The following is a 17,721-nucleotide window of genomic DNA, read 5'->3' on the forward strand; positions in this document are numbered from 1 at the left end:
GATACAAAAAATATCACCAGCAGCAATGGCTTAGGCCCCCCTAAGCAGTGAATGAACTGCATACAATCATTGAAATCACCCATACAACACGCAGGACACACACGCTTCAATAAAGAACAAGCACACAACAAGCATCTGAACCATCAGTAAAGCAATGTGTTTACCACCCTCGAAAGCACGCTACAGCCGAGGATGCTTGCCAAGCGTGAAATGAGGCGCGACGTGGCAAGCAGCAAGATCAAGGTATTTAACTTATAGTGCTGCTTTCCACTGCTGACAGTATGCAACGTAAAGTCGAACAGAAACATCGTTGGCGCGTGTGTGACCACTCTATACGAGCATGCGACGTCCCAGCTAAGTGTAGAAAACGATCCGTAGGAGCCGAACTGAGAAAGCACCAACGCGATGATGCGAGGCGGCACGTAGAGAGGAGGATGAAGCACGGGAACAATGTCTTGCCACACGTTTACTTCACACTCTTGCTCCTTAAGTCTTGCAAGAAACCTCACCCCTCCTATAGTATAACCGAATGCATTGAAGTGTGTAGCAGGCTCTCGCCTTCACTTGTTACAAGAATGAAACATGCTGTCGAATTGTTATTTCTCTAAATGCTTGAGAGATAGAAAGTACTATACAAAGACATGTGAAAGGAGGAAACTGGCATCCACCGGAATTCTAGCACGACGCTAGTAAGGAAACCTATACGGCTTTCTTTCTGCGAAAGCCGTAGGAGTTTCCATTGTAGCTTCGTGCTATAATTCGGGTGGGTCCAAATTGTTTTTTCCTTTTGATGTACTTTCCTTCACCTTGCGGGCTTTCCGAGAACTGATTCCCCATAGATTTAAACAGTTTAATAGAAATGATGCTGTTATTTAAAGCCGATTTTTGTTTATTGCCTGGATCCCACCGGCTCGTCAATATGCACCCTTGCCTTTTCATAGCCACTCATGGTAATGGCAGTGAATCAATTTGCAAACTTTGAACATCTACTTATACGGATATCAGCATCAATGCTGATGGTTGGTGTTTTATTTTGTGCCCTCCATGTTGCCGCTCGGTTCTATTGCAAGGAAGAAAGGAAGCAAAAAGGTGTCCATAAGAAACTGGCGATTCGAATTGGTGTGTTCGTTGTCTTGCATTTGTTCGAAGGCTTGGCATGATAAGGGGAAGCACGCTTTCTCTGTTAACATAATAGAGGTTGTGCCACTCGCAGTTATTATCAATTCTCAAATAACGATCCCCGTCATATCAAGCCAACAATACACTTGCACAATACAGGGGTCCTCAGTAGATATGCTTCTCCTAGTTACAGAAATAAACAACATATACATGTTTCCACCCTTTGTAGCAATTGCTACGAACTGGTGGATGTCTGATTTTCCCTTTATTCATTACTTCTCTCCACCTTGCGGGTTTCCGCAGAACTACTACGTCAAACTCTTGCCTTTGCTTCGTGTTGTCGACAAATTCGACTTCGCCTTGCCATCTGCTGGCCGCCTGGTTAGCTCAGATGGTAGAGCGGCTGCCCCGGAAAGACGGTGGTCCCGGGTTCGAGTCCCGGACCTGGACCGATTTTTCTTCATCTGTGAGGCTTTTCTTTCGAGGAACCCGTATGGGTTTCCTTTGTAGGAATTGCTACGAACGGGTGGATGTCTCATTTTCCCTTTATTCAACATTACATACTTGGTGCTTGTGTGGCTGTGAAAAATATTTTTGCTGACCAGGCGTTATACCGGAGAACAACAGAATTTGTACAGTAATCAGCTATATGATGAATGAAGAGGTTTTTCCCAATTGTATTTAGTGTGTGACTCTAGGAGGCAATTTCACAATCGCAGAAACCATCATCCAACATTTACAGCCAATCTAGTTGCTAAAAGCTGAGTTGTAGCAGTTTCGAAATGTACGCACTAGGAATTCACTCCAAAAGGCCTTCCTTAACTCCGTTCATCTCAGGAGGATATATTCAGAAATCTATTCAGACAATAACTGCAAACTATGCAGCACCACTCACGCACCTCTTAGACACATTCTCTGGCAATACGATTTATTAGGCAGAGAAAATGCAGTCTCCCCAGATGGAGCCGCGGCACGGTGGGGAGCCGTCCTGCGCAACTCGAACCTCCAAGATCAACAACAACGGGCCATCCAGCAATGCCGTGAGGCGGTGAGGAGACAGGACCTCCGGTCGGGCGGGGGGAGGGGGCGACCTAGGTCTAGGCCACAAATTTGCCGGAAGTTCAATAAAGTTGTTACCACCACTACCACTACGCCATCGTCGCAGCGCTTAACGTGCCTTCACGCCGCGATGTACACAAGAACGTACAAAGGATACAACGGCCGCCTTGGTCCCTTTTTTAAGTTCTCGTGCCAGAGTACTGGGTCTAAATCCCCCCTCCCCCCAAAAAAGAATTTAACTAGCACAGTCATGCACTTCTCGGAGAATAGCATCATTAGCATTGTCCCATAAGTAATTAAGCCTATATTTGCTGGAATCCGTTTGAAAGCTTTGTGGAGACAGAAATGTTTCGCAGAAACATGTTGTCGCTCCTGTTCAACAAATTCTGTGGTGTCTATTTTCCGGTACGATCTTCCATTTCTTGTTGAGCAACTGTAAGCATACGATCGCAAGGTCTTCATACATGAAGTCGTCTTTCGCTATCGCCTACTGAGCACAACATAATGGCTTTCTAATCATGTACATTCAGGCCTCTCAACAACCTCTTTAATTTGCCTGACCCCTTGCATAGGGCCGCTCAGGCTCAATAGCGTGCGGTTCTCCTACCAGAAAAGGTCTCGCATACACAAAACACAGCCGAGAACTCTTCAGCGATATCGATGTGGTTAGCGTGTTTGATGAGTTGCCTATCGAAATGTGCCACGTGAGACGTTCTGATTCTCATTAAAAGCCAGAATAATGCTGCATTTGTGTAGCACACGTTATTGAGAACACCACTCAGTAAACAAACGTTTTATATACCGTTAACGAGACTAAAAAAATCTATTCGTGGCTCACTCTGCCGGTAAAGGGGAAATTTCTCGCTTCAATCATTCAGTCCCTTTACATGCTGAAAAATGATTGGAAATTTTAGGCCTGAATGAGATAAAATTCTGAATCGCAAAGCGCATTTACGCGACCACTTGCCTTTAGTGACGCTGATGCCCATGCCTCTTGAATATGAAGATTTTAACCATTAATGCATACTATGCAACTCACAGCTCATGGAAAAGTTTTATAAGGTTGGAACATCATCTCTGCTATCTGTATTCCTTGGTAATAGTGTACTTACATGCGACTTGTGTTATTAGAGTCTTCTGATTGCTTTTTAGAAGGGCATGCCAAAGTCGATAGTGGTTGATCATATTTAGGCACAGCATTGAATGTAATTTTGGTTTTGCCTCATAGGCACTGTATCATTTGAATATTCTACGCTAGCAAACATGTCATTGGCTATGAGTGAAAACAATCTGCAACCACCTTTAAATGAAATGCAACAAAATCGATTTCCACAAATAACAATTTATATGTACATCATTACTCCGATTTACATTCTGTGCAGGCAAGTATCGCTCTGTTGAGCACTCTTCACACGCATCATTATCTCTAGAATTCACACATCTACGATATCTACGTTAAGTGAGCTTTGAGTTGGTCGCTTCAATAAAGTTGTTTTAGGCAGTCAACCATACTACTCTACCTCAAGCATCCATTGCTCAAGAAACTGAGCGTTCTTGCAATTTCGTTATTCCGATTCCACTCGTACTAAAACCAACGAGAATTTAATACGAGCGTTCTTTATTCAACAAACTCGAGTGCACATTCTCTTGAACAAGGGGTTCAGGTATCGTAGATTAGAAATCTTGAGAAGTACGAAACCTCTGCAAGTTTCTGTTTGTCTGTACATTGCTCAGCACGCGTGCATAGAGAGTCAGATACAGAAAGAATGTGACAGGAAAATAACATAGTCGTTCGTCAGGGCAACTATTAACATCCTTTAACAATCAAAGCAGCACGTCTGGTTGATCTCTTTCTGATGGCTTCCAAATTTGCAGCGTATACACCACCACTCCACTCAGGAGGCCCAGCAACCATGTCTTCTTCGCTTATAGGGTAGATATACATGGTCGCGAGGAGAGGTTCTTGCTGATGAGAAATTCTTCGCACAGGTCTCTAATGTCCGAACAACCTAGAACGGAAGTAAAAACGAAAGCACATACTTTGTGTTTTTAGTGAAGAAAACCGAGTTAAACTAATTACGGACCGAGGCCTCACTACAGCGAGTCCTTATAAATTCGCGTGCTGTTTAGGAGTAGGAGGCGGCGGACCGAAATAGAAAAGGCAAAAATGTTATGCACGAAAGCGTCTGGTTGGCTGCCCTATGCTGGGGTATGGGGAGGGGGCAATAAAATCATGAGAGAGAGGGGGAAAAGTGGCAATATTCAAGCCATGGCAGCAATAGGTCGAAGGCATTCACACAGGTCTGTCCCCCGCAAGAAAATTGGCTACGGCTTAGCTCAGCTAACCTCTGATATGCATCTGATAGCCTAACCTCTGATAGCCTTCGTTTAATCCTGGTTAAGTCTAGAATAACCTTATATACACCTGCAATAATTATACCGTACTTAGGTATAAAATCATCGTTAAGTCAAATATGATGTTTATGCCTAGGTCGGTGGGTAGACATGACTGGCGATTAGGCTGGGGTAGACACTCATCGTTCGACGGTGCGACGCGTGTTGTGCCACAGTGAAAGCGCAAGTGCTAGACATGCAAAGAGATGCCGCGAGCATGCGCAGCGTCGCAGCACATACGGATAAGGCGCGAACGCGGTCGTTACATTGATATCGGCGATGCGACGCCTGTTGCATCCCGGACCCTCTCCAATGAAGGAGCTTGCAGGTCTTAGGCGCCCGTTCCTGCGGGAAGCGTCGGCGTCTGTTGTAACAGAGCGAACGAGAACAGCGGTGGATCAAATAGCGAAAGCGAATCGCATCGGGAGATGAAGGACAGCGAAGACAGTGCGAGGAGGGAAGTGGAGAAAGGGAATGCAGTAGAACCATGAGGCGGAAAGCGAAGAAGTAAGGTACAAGGGAAAGCGCAAAAAGAAAAGCGTTCTGCCGCACAAGACAGGATCTGCGGCGACCATGGCTACGAGGTTCCGCCAGAGTAGAGCAGCGGACGTCGTCTGTTCACCGATTATGCCATCGGTATTGTATCTAGAAGCAAAACGCGGCATGAGCGGAGGTCTGTCAGCGGCGGCGTCTGTGAATCACGCCCACGCGTCTCCCACGCGCTGCCTCTCGGGGTCTACCGATGTGAGAAGCAGCCGCGGTAGACTTCGCTCTGTTTACAACGGGCTGCACTAAACTGATTGTCCGCGCCAACCAATATATCGTGAAATTAAAGCACGTGTAAAGCTGTGGTCAGATTTCGCATGAGGAAGTATCGTAATCGTCTGTAAATTTTTACTGCCTTTTTGGGTCATTATCTAGTTGATAATAACGCTCTAAATGGGCTTACTGTTTCTCTTCAGTGTTTAATGTCAAACGTAAGCGAGTTTGTACGACTTAGTGAAGCGTTTGTTTTTCGAATCATAGCGCCAGTTGCTTTCACCTGTATCATTATTTTCTTTCCTTCAGGACATAAGTTTCTCAACGGCGCCGGGAGGCGAGTACCAGAGGGCGTTGCCACTAGATGCGGGACTCTCGGAACGGGAGAGGAGGGCTAGTGAACCACAGCTTCCACTGCTACCCACCCAACCCCTCAACGCAGCACCCCATTCCTAAAGGGTGACCCCACTTTTAATATAGTTAAATAGTTCTTATATTCAGAATAAGAAAAAAATATTGTGTAGGTGAAATGAAGCCCTCCACCTGCCCGGCACTCAAACTGCACTTCCGGAGCCCAGGGAACGGCGAAGTCACTACGTGCAGGTAAAGTTTGTGTTTGCGATGGGCCATCGGGCGTCGATTGTCCCGCTGTCAGGCCGATCACTGCATTTACCCAGCGCCCGATAAAAGGCAAAAAAAATATATATATCACACACAGCTTTTGCTATAGCTTTCTGCTGCTGAACCCAATGGTTCTTTTCTCGTAGCTGTCGGCCGTATTCTCAAAAAGGTGGAATCTGAAACTAGTCGCGTGCCAAAATTTCGGTTTAATTTCACGGTATTGGAGGAGGTGAAATTCATGACGGAGCCATCCGCTACAGCATCGCATGCAAAGAGAGAGAGATAGATAGAGAGAGAGAGAGAGAAAGCATTTATATGAACTATCGAGATTGTTGCCCTTGAGGTCGAGTGGGTGGTATCCTTATTCGAAGGCTCCACTGGCCATGGTTGCTCGACGTACTTGCTGGACGACAGCGTCATGTCCCTCAGGGTATCGCCGGTCAGCTGTACCTCACACCGCTCGAATGGCGTGCCAGACGTCTTTAAGTGTTGAGGTTCGCCCCCGCACCCTCACGATATGTGAAAGAGTGTAGGGCGCGTGTCGAAGCACCAGGGGCAGATGTCGCGATATGTTTATGGGTACATTTTGCTGTATCTGTGTAGGTTTGTGGATGTGTTAGTCTGGATAAGTCTGAAAGCTACTGCCTCTTCATTTGCTGAGCTTTCTGTGAGGGCGCGGATAAATCCTGCGGTTGAGTCGCTGGATCTCGAGTCGGTCACAGTAATTCTATGGCAGGGGCACGAAGATAAAGAGTGGGGATTGATGAGACGATTGGCTTTGCTCAGCTCGATTGATTAGCGCTCTAGCTAAGGCGTTCGCCCTTTCGTTCCCCTCTAGTGCCGCGTGGCCCTGCGTCCACGTGATTTGATGGTATTCTTGCAGCCTTGGGCCCAGAATCTGAACTGTCAGCAGCGGTGTACGCCCGTTGGTAAAGTTACAGCAGGCCTGTTGCGTGTCGGCAACGACATGAACTTCCCTGCCTACCCTGTCTTGTTGCTTTATTACTAGCGCCGCGGCTGCACCCCACTGTGGGGGTGTAGCTGCGGGGCTGCTTCTCACATCGGTAGATTCCGAGAGGCAGCGCGTGGGTGACACGTGGGCGTGATTCACAGACGCCGCCGCTGACAGACCTCCGCTCATGCCGCCTTTTGCTTCTAGATACAATACCGATGGCATAATCGGTGAACAGACGACGTCCGCTGCTCTACTCTGGCGTCACCTCGTAGCCATGGTCGCCGCAGATCCTGTCTTGCGCGGCACAACGCTTTTCTTTTCGCGCTTTCCCCCGTACCATACTTCTTCGGTAAATTCCGACCATCGAAGGGGACTGTTTTTAATGCTTTTGGGATAGCTGGCTTTTTGTAACGTCCTATTATCCGAAGCACACTCCATTTGTTGAAAGCAACAAGAAATACTACAATCAGTTTAGTGCAGCCCGTTGTTATTAGAGCGAAGTCTACCGCGGCTGCTTCTCACATCGGTAGATCGCGAGAGGCAGCGCGTGGGTGACGCGTGGGCGTGATTTCACAGACGCCGCCGCTGACAGACCTCCGCTCATGCTGCGTTTTGCTTCTAGATACAATACCGATGGCATAATCGGTGAACAGACGACGTCCGCTGCTCTACTCTGGCGGCACCTCGTCGCCATGGTCGCCACAGAGCCTGTCTTGCGCTGCACAACGCTTTTCTTTTCGCGCTTTCCCCAGTACCTTACTTCTTCGGTAAATTCCGACCATCGAAGGGGATTGTTTTTAATTCTTTTGGGATAGCTGGCTTTTTGTAGCGTCCTATTATCCCAAGCACACTCCATTTGTTGAAAGCAACAAGAAATACAATTCTCAGAATGGGAACGCTCATTTGTGGCCGGGCGTTCTAAGAAAACCATGTGTACTCCTTTCTTAGGAGGATGGGAGAGGGGAGAGAGCGAGATTGTGTAGGCCTAGTTCACTTCAAAATCGCAATAAATATGGAGCGGACTGTGAAAAGAACAAGAAGAAAGTGCAAGTAGCTCACCGAGCAGTCGCATAGTGCGCTCAAGTTCCTCTCTGAATATGTGCAACACTCTGTCGACACCTTGTTTGCCCTGCGTAGAAGAAAACTAAGTCCGAGAAAAAACTCCGCCATAAAAAGCACCCTCGCCGATCATTAAGCAGAGTTCAAGCTGAGCACGCACGTGAGAAACGCTCAAGTATAGTCGTCACTCACTGCACTGTCATATTTAGTGACCATTGCGCGTTTTCACTTCATGTGGATAGTACCGTATTCGGTTGGAGAAGCGAATCATAAATAGAATGCGTAAATGTTAAGCGAAGGTCACGCGCTGTGAGAGCCTTTTGAGACAGGCAACATTTGATGTTTGCCATAAGCGCCATTATTATCTAGCGGCCATATTCAAATATAACCCCCACTATGAAATTGGACACGATTCCGACTGAAAAGGCGCCTTAACGTAAGCTTGCATGTGGCAGTCGGGCACCACAGACATTGCCTATCACTGCAAATGGACTCCAACTCGTCTTGTACGAAGTGCTTATCAGACAATTTGGCAGGACCGGTAAGAATAACACATGCAGTACCCGTAAAATGCTGTTTCGTCGCAGCGTACCGATGATATCCCGGGCTTCACCGCTCAAGTGAGCACTCGCATTTCAAGCCGCCTTTCTGATGCGCATCAACGCTGATCCGCTTGACGTTTGTACGCGAAATGTCCACCGCGTTCCTCTGCACTAGTCCTCGTCACTCGACGCTGCCTAACTTCGTTTTTGCGAGCCATTGGGCACTCACGTTCCGAACTATGCTTCTCTGCGCATCGAGAAACTTTATGCTCCGCTCAACGCCCCTTCCTAGCCTGTCTCCTCGGCACTCAATACATGCTTTGCCCACTTTTGTATGTTCTGGAAATCGCGTATGCGTTTGGTACGTGAAGCTCCTGGTTTCCCGTGTGGCCTTAGTTTGCACTCGTTGAGGAACTGGTTTTCAATATATCCGAGAACGGCTCATCTTGCAAGCAAGAAGACGTAATATGGTAGGAAGACACGAAGGAAGCTTCATATTAAAAGTGCTACAGTGTTTGACCAAATCCGCTATCGAGCCACTACTACCACAAGGCCAATAAGTATAGTTCGAACATTGATTTTTCGTGATCCGTCGTGTAAAAAGTCTGCAGCGGTGAGCAATTGGATAGTGGAAGGAAGAGGCAAATCTTTTCTTTAATTATTTCCAATCTACGGTCAAGTTCCTAATTGTTTAGCAATGTATGCATGCAGTCCATTCTTTCGGGAACCTATGGCTGGTAATGGAATGCAATATAACTGCAACGTTTGTTAGATCTGCCGCGAAAAATGTACCGACGATGCACGTGAAGCGGACAGACATACATAAGGAAATAAGCTGCCTTTATGACGAATCTCATTTATTATTGATGGTGAACGAACTATTAACGCGAAGCTTTCTTTGCCTCTTCGCCCCGTTTGGGCATGCTGGCACGATGCTTGCACGATGCGTCATGAAGAGCAAGGACTCAAGACCTCAAATCCTCATAGGCCTTGTTCCAGTGATGGTTCACGGGTGGGCTAGGTTTTGCCCCGTCTACATGCTGGCTGCTGGCTGTTGCCTGCTGTCTCGCGTGATGGGCGAGTCGAAGAGATATGCTCTAAAAAAAGTTTGCACCCTTTGGGGTGTATATATGCCAGACAACAATAATCTTCATCTGCCTTGATGCGTTTCTTTTCTTTAACGCTGCGAGCCCGGTACTTTCCAGTAACGAACGGAATGCGCGTTATCAGCGCGACATAGCATTACCGACAGCAAAGTAGCGGGCGCGGCGTTTACAAGAAAGGAAACGCATCAAGGCAGATGACGATTATTGTTGTGTGGCAGGTATACACCCCAAAGGGTGCAAAATTTTCTTCAAATGAAGTGCTAAGAATTAGTACCGGGGAAACCATGGAAATTATAAAGCGTGCAGATGTGGCTTCGAACACAAACAAAATGAAGTCGAAGCGCGCACTAATATTGGACGAGAGACAGGCACCGAAGAGGCATCTAAAGGATCAGGAACATCTTCGGTATACAGCGAAGCGTAGTGGAATTAAAACTCATGAGGATTCGTGCTCGTAAATGCAAAGTGGAGCAGCGTCGAATGGAGGCGACGAGCATTTCCTTGTCGCGGTGAACATTTCACCCAGAAACGTGAAACAGAGCAAGGTTGATACGCAGCGAAGGATGGTTTAGAACGCGAATGCATAATCGCTGGTAAATGCGAAACCAGGTTTCATCGTCATACGCAGTGATGCGAGGCCATGCCGCTTGCGACTTCAAACACATGCTCGTAGAAGCACTTCTTTCCTGGCAGGCTGACTGAAGGAATGTGCACAACAGTTTAAACAGAAAAATCACCGCCTCTTGATGGCCGCCCTTGAAGATGCCCCAAAGGCTCGGTGCAACGCTCCCGTGAGATGTCGAAAAAGAAGAAAACTGGCTCACGTCGTATGCGAGTCCCCAGAGTACAGGTCGTCCCACGAACACCGCCCGAGCTCCCAGCGCGAGCGCCTTGACCACGTCCGCACCTGTTCGCACTCCACCGTCCAAGTACACTTCCATCTTGTCACCAACAGCGGCGACGATCTCGGGCAGGACGTCAACCTGAAACACGCGTGGGCAGTTTCCAAACAGCACAGAAGCATTGCAGGTGGGTATACACAGTTTCCAGTGCGACCGATAAATGCAAGAAAGCTTGTCCAATTTCACAAAAAAAGATCCTGGTTCAATTCGTCGAACGGACATCCGGCGAAAGAAGCTTTCAACTACTTTAGACACAGCGCGCGTGCCTGGAGCGACAGCGATAATATGATAGCTGGATGAAAACGATCGCAAGCAAAATGTACAACAACGGACACCTGACCGCTGCCGATTCATGCTTGCTCCATCCGGAGCTATCGGTGCTGCGTGAAAGAACCCCCGTTATCTTTCTTTAAGTTAAAACAGTTTAGTTATTAAGAACTCCTGTGAGGAGTAAATTTTTTTTTCGATTATTTGAACAGGTGGACACGGTTTACTTGCAATACAAAACGCAACGTCCAGGCAGCTTACTAAAGTTACTTTGTGGTTTCGGGTCGTTCAACACCATATTTGAAACTTTCGAACAAAATTTACAAAAACTTAGATTCGAGCTCATTTCGAGCACGATAGAATATGTATCTTTATTACAGTGTAGAAAAGAGGGGACACATTGGCGCCAGCCACATATGATTGTTTCTCCACCTTAGTTAATTAGGCGTGTAAGGAGTAAGTTTCTCAAGGTCAGATATGGTTTCAATATTGCTTCTTACTTCATGCTTAAAGGAAAGAGACTGATAAAGTGAAGATGCGATAGAGATTCTTGATTAAAGTGAAGATTTCGTAACTTGGTTGGCACTAGTTCCTTGCTATGGTTAACTATGCGAGCATCTAGCGTCTTCTCCAGCAAACGTCGACACTTGGCCACTTTCGGGGGACTTTATTTTGAGTTCTGTTATGGGGAAGGTAGGGTGAGTTGGTGACTTTCATCATAACCTGTGGGTGAAGCAGCGCACTGAACGGGACAAAGCGGAGAGGACACGAGCAGCAAGTGTTGTGTTTCCTTGTGTGCTCTGCGAAATGTGCAGTTCTATGCGCTGACTCACTCAGACGGCGCAATGTTTATTTCGGATCCTTGGGCCCACCCGAGATGTACTACAGTTACGGTAGGCGTCATGCTTCAATTGTTCCGCGGCACGAGGCTATTGGGGGCGATGGCATACGGTGGCGCCACCTTCCGGTTTGAAGAGGCGTTAGGGACAAAGGGCGCGTTCCTTACTTTGGATCATCGTCATCATCATCATCATGATCATCATCAGCCTGGTTACGCCCACTGCAGGGCAAAGGCCTCTCCCATACTTATCCAACTACCCCGGTCATGTACTAATTATGGCCATGTCGTCCCTGCAAACTTCTTAATCTCATCTGCCCACCTAGCTTTCTGCCACCCCCCCCCCCCCCCTACTACGCTTCCCTTCCCTTCCGTTGCGTTGCAAGAAATACCACTTGTGTCAATCGTTTAATTTCTTTTAGTTGGAACCATTTTCAGGAATTTCACATGCGAAGGTTAACACATTTCAGTCAGTTCGAGTGGGTTTAATTAAGAGGCGGATATTACTTGCATGCCAAGTGAAATGTCCATTTAGCTAATTAAAGTTACGCACCAATAAAATTTACAATTTTAATACGCGTTAGAATTGCGAATTTAGAACTGAGCCGTAGTGGAGTCATGTTGCAGAGTAAAATTTTGTAGCATATCTTTGGAGATATCCGTCCTCAAAATGTTCTAAATTAAGCATAGGCGTTGCACTTATCATTCTAAACTACTATGGAGCTTTTGTGAAACTGTTAACATAAACGACAAAATATTTCGCAGCTTTCACAGGCGCAGATGACAGTATTAATTCTAGTCTCAGAATTTCCGTTAAGCCGACAGAAAAACCAGAATTTATTCGTTACTAACGCGCATAAACTAAAACATTTGCCTTTCTTTTTTTAATTATAGGGCTCTAAGTGACAAAACCGTGATCTGATTGTGTGGCACGCCGTAGTGGGGGGCTCCGGAATAAATTGGACCATCTGGGTTTCTTAACGTGCACCTAAATTTAAGTACACCGAGTGTTTTCACATTCCGCCCCCATCGAAATGCGGCCGCCATGGCCGTGATGAAACGGAAACTGATTAAAGCACTATAAAATTCGTAATGTCAAATTCGGACTGGAGTCTTTAATTTCAAGTTGCAGTGGGATCATGACCAGGCGCGGAAGATGCACACACGTGATCCCTTCTATCAGGACTCGCTAACTACAGCGCACATCTTTCCAGTGGTGTGGCGCGCCCCAATAGCCTAAAGACTTTAAGTAAGCTGTCGTGTTGACAACCAGTATCATCGCACCACAACCCCATCTTTTTTGTATTAAGGCTGAAGCCTTTACTGGCTCATTGTCAAGGTCATCTGCCGTCACCAGTAGCTGTCAAAGCTTTCCGACCTCCTGATTGGCCTCCTCTGTGTCGTGACGTCGCTGTCGCTAGGCGCAGGTGTGTGCCTCCTGATTGGCTCGCGTGCGTGACGTCACTGTCGTCAAGTGCGGGTGTCGGGGTGGTTCGGTGCCACGCGGGATGACTCATCACATCGGCACGCGTGGCACCCGTGTGTTCGACGGTGCGCCCTGATGTCACTGTCGTCAGGCGCTTGAGGTGGCCTTGCGATTGGGCGCTGTTTGGCCTGACGTCACTGTCGCGAGGCGCGCGTGGCGACCGTCTGCTTTCGTGTGGTGTGGCGGTGGCGGTGGCGGCAGTTTACTTTGCGGCATCGTGTGGGAGGGGTGCCTCGTCTCGCAAAACCAGTGTCTCTCAACCCTAGAGGTGCGGCAGCCGGTGAAGGCAAGCGGCGCTCAAAAGAGGCTGAGCGCATTCGTCGCATGCATCAGGGCGGCAAGGCGCCTCCGACACCACAGAGTCCAGGGACGCGACGGGCCAACGCAAGAGAGGCAATGCGTTCGAAGCGACTCGCTGCATCTCCGGGTACCAAGGCAAATGAAGCTCGGAAGCGCCGTGACCGCCATCGTGACGCGGCAAGCCGAGCAAGTACAAGTCACTCTAGCGAAGTGGATGATGAGGATGGCCAACTACACCCCGACACCGCCATGGAAGACTCGTCTTCTCCTGATCCACAAATGGCGCTGCAACAGTTCTAGGTGGCAACAAACTACATTAACAGACACTTCGTCCAGAACGAGTTTAGCGCAACGTGCTCTGTGTGTGATCGGCTGTGGTTCCCCATGAACCTCCGTGTAGCACCCGTATGCAGTCACGACTTACTGCGGCAGTACTTCCTCGGGCGGCACGTAGAAACGTTTGTTGTGTGCCGAACGTACGTGGAATTGCTTCACGCCGGTAAGATCCCCAACTTCTCGACTACTAACGGCTACGTTTACCCACCCAAGCCCGCACACCTGCCACCATCGGGGAAACTGGCGATCTCTGCCCCCATTTCCAACGTGCCCATTGACGTCAGCAACACAGTGGACATGCTACCCATAACCATGCCAATGACGTCGCTCTTCATGTGAACATCAAAGGCCGCATGGTATACAAGACGTCGTACGTTCAAGGCATGGTGAAGAAGGCTGACTTGGTGCTGTGTTTGCTTTATCAAGTACAGACTGAACTGCAAAAGTTCTACAACATCACCGTTGATATGCAGCAAAGTGACGCCATTTGCGACAACGCCATCCTGGTATCCCAGGATACCGCGGTGGAACTCATCACCACCGACCTAGACGACCCACTGAAACAACCTAGGTGAAACGAGGTCTAGACGACCTAGGTGAAACGACTTAGGTGAAACGACTTTTACTGGGTTGTGTAGACCTCGTCTTCAGCACTCGCAGTAGTGTGACTAACCTTGACTACATATCTGTGCACTTCAGTGACCATAAATCCACCATCCTGGAAGTGGACCCACTAAAGCACAATGAGTTCACCGGCCATGAGTTGCAAGCTGACATCCTCCCAGATGACAGCTTTGAAATGATGGACTCAAGACATCGAAACGGTAGACATAGGCGTAAACGACGCTGCAGACATTTAATAAGCAAACAAACATTCGCAAAACAGTGTACGAGTTGTGTGCCTCCCTGATGTTTCCGACGCAACAAATCGCCGTCGGCAATGGTGTCAGGCTTCCGCCGCTCCCCACTTTAGCCTCGGCAAAGTGTCTTTCGTTCTTTCTTTTTTTCGCCTGAGCATCTATTCTGCGCATGCGTTGGGGCGAGAAGAAGATCCGGGCACTTTTGAAGGAGGCTTTCGCGAGATCTGGGAACATCTTATTGCGATAGCTATTATATGGACTCTCCAGGCGCATTTCTGCCATCGGCTTGGCCATGAAGTCAGGCACGCGCAGCCCCACGAACAGGAAGAAAGGGCGGATGCAGCAAAAAGACTTCGTCAGCAACGTGATGTTTTTGAAGTGTCGCCAAAGTGCAACGCGTCTTATCGATAAATTTGCTAGCCATCAATGCAAGGCGACAGCTACGAGTTTCATGGTGCAGTCCGAACGAAGCCCTCGAGGCCCTCGCCATTTGCTGTTTTAAAGTGGAGTTGCAATCCTATGCTGCGCATGTTTTCAGCACAGCACCTATGTAGAGATATGAACCAGTGCAGCTCAAAAGTGCGTGTCCGTAGACTTTTTTCTTTCGGACGACTCTCACGCGCAGTCTGGCGGCGCGCGCATTCCTTCCAAACCTTTCGCGACTAATCCGCAAGGGCAGGGTGCATCCGCAGTCGTGTTGTGAAAAAGGCGGATGGATAGCAAGTATACAGCGGGGCATGGCATTTCCCGAGGCACCCGACGTTCATGCGCAGGCACGAGTAAGAACGGGTGAGAGAGAGTAAATCTAGGGGCTTTTGCTCTTTGAATATCAGACTTTGCCTACGTACTACGCAGAAGTTTCTTTGCTCGTGATATATGCGTCTTGCTCTAGGCGTGCCGGCATTGCGGAGTGGGGTTGAGTTTGTTTACCCTACGAAGCTGGCTGCCGGCGCGGTGAAGCGGTGGGTACGGTAGGCCCCATTTGGTGATTACTGGGTCTAAAGGTGCGTCGGACGTACGCGGCTCCCAGAAGCTAACGGTGTGTCGGACAGACTTTCTCGCGCTTGCGGCGCTCGTGGAGACTCAGCCATGACGGATTAAACCTTTCTCGCGCCTTACAGAACAAAAGTTTTGTAGACGCCACAGTTGTAAAGCGTGTATTCCCGTTTGTATACCTTTGCATACACCCTTTCACACCCTTTGCCATTATTTTGCAGTACTACGCCCTTTCAGTAGACTGCTTACATCTTTAGCATCCTCCGTTTGGAATCAAGGGTGCTTCCTCAATCTTAAGAAGTGTGTATGTGATACGCTGACATATACAAGGTGTTCATTTTAAAGTTTAATGAAATTTTTAAATATAGCATGTTGCAGATAACGTAAATATATTCCCTGAGCTGGATTCTCCTGAGAGGTGGATATTAAGTACACGAGAAATTGAAACACATGCTCAACTAATATAGTAACTATCCTGTAATTATCCTTTGAATTAATTAATTTACGGCACATACTGTCATAATTAATTTGTGATTTGTAACCGGTGAGCTTGCAAGGCGTATCCATTTGTGATGAATTGATAGAATCCCGTCAGTATGAAGATACACGCCATCAAACTTGCCCTAAAGATGCGTTGCTCCACTTAAACAGAATTCTCTTTTAGGCATTGGACTACAAAATCTGCTGGAACGCACAGGCATTTCAGTCTAGACTTTGGGAAATAATATCTGAAAACATATGTCTTACTGCAAATTGATTTCGAGTGGATAGGTCTTGCAAGCTCGCCGTCTACAATTCGCAAATTTCAATAGTTCCCCAAATTAATAATTTGAGAATCTCATTATTCAAGTTTTGTTAATTATCTGAATAAAGTGTTTCAAACTCTCGTGCTAGTAACGTTAGTCTGTTTGAATAATCAAGCTTGAATAATGGAAGTAACAATTTTAGGGTTTGCCAACTAGAATTGGGGGGTGCGCCAACTGATTTAGCAGTGGGCCAACTTGAAATTTGGGCATTTCAAGCTTAAATTTGCTGGTGGGCCAGCTTAAATTTGAGTGTTCGGCGACTGAAATTTAGAAGTGGGTTAACTTGAAATTCGGAGGTTGAACAACTGAAATTTGTGATGAGACCAACTTAATATCAGGGTTGGGTCCACATTGGTTTGGGGGCGGGCTAACTTTAAATTTGGGAATATGGTTAGGCATACGTATAGAATTCCAGTGGAGTTTGTATGTACCTCTTCTTTTAAAATCGCATAATAATGGTTTTGCTCCTTCTGCTCACACGTTCTTAATTAAATTCTGCCGAAAGATCACGTTTTATGTTCGCGATCACTTAATGTAACAATTCAGATAGTTACTTAGTTTGTTTCTAAGAAAAAAAGGCACGACGTTGCTTTTTTTAGTGGGGAGGCAGCAGACCATTGCGGAAATGACGCTAGGATAAATTTGTTACGGCGTCTGTCAACTTTTGTTGAAATCCGTCATGCTGGCGGAGTTGTCACGTGTTCCAAAGAAATGGGAAACATGCAGCAACACTCCTGGAACGCCTGCTTTTGCAGCAGCTGATAGGTGGCGAAACAACTTTATGCTAGCACTGGCTTTACTGCTGCTTAATCCACAATTTTATTGTTGAAAACTAGGCAAGTAATTGTTCCAAATTTTTTAATAAACAATGCTGAACATCAGATTAAATTCTTCTGCAAAATTTTAATATGCAAAGAGCAGCGGTAACATCAATATCATCTTTTTCTATTCAATGATAGCAGGTCGCAATCGGGTAACAGTTCACGCAGCGCAAGAGCAGCATGAGAACCTGCTAGTTTCTTCCTGGCAACAGGCCGGAGGTTAGAGCGAATTTCATCAACAAAAAAAAACAAGCATTGCATCATCGACAATGCTCACGACCGCAGACAACATAAATTTGCGAGTGGGTCAAACTGAAAATTTGGGCGTCGGTCAATGGGAAAGTCGAGTTTTGGGCAAGCCTAAATTGGAAGGTGCGCCAACTTAAATTGGGGGATGGGCCGATTGAAATTTGGGAGTGGGCATACGTGCAATTTCGGAGCGCGCAAACCAGCCATTTGGCGGTTGGCCAACTTTAAATGCAGAGTTGGGCCAAC

The 17,721-nt window shown here is 47.2% G+C and overlaps 1 protein-coding gene across 1 annotated transcript in view; it reads right to left on the minus strand.

Annotated features, from left to right (window-relative positions):
* Nucleotides 1-3,540: 3,540 nt before the first annotated feature.
* LOC142558363 (L-lactate oxidase-like) overlaps nt 3,541-17,721 on the minus strand; it is a 47,894-nt gene continuing 33,713 nt past the window's right edge. The window contains exons 6-8 of the mRNA XM_075670507.1: nt 10,439-10,597; nt 7,967-8,036; nt 3,541-4,187 (exon numbers count right to left, since the gene is read on the minus strand). Of these exons, the coding sequence (XP_075526622.1) occupies nt 4,105-4,187; nt 7,967-8,036; nt 10,439-10,597 (312 nt within the window). The 3' untranslated portion in view covers nt 3,541-4,104. The remainder of the gene's footprint in view (nt 4,188-7,966; nt 8,037-10,438; nt 10,598-17,721) is intronic.

The sequence above is a fragment of the Dermacentor variabilis genome, chromosome 9 (genome assembly GCF_050947875.1).
Source record: "Dermacentor variabilis isolate Ectoservices chromosome 9, ASM5094787v1, whole genome shotgun sequence".
Classification (NCBI taxonomy): Eukaryota; Metazoa; Arthropoda; class Arachnida; order Ixodida; family Ixodidae; genus Dermacentor; species Dermacentor variabilis.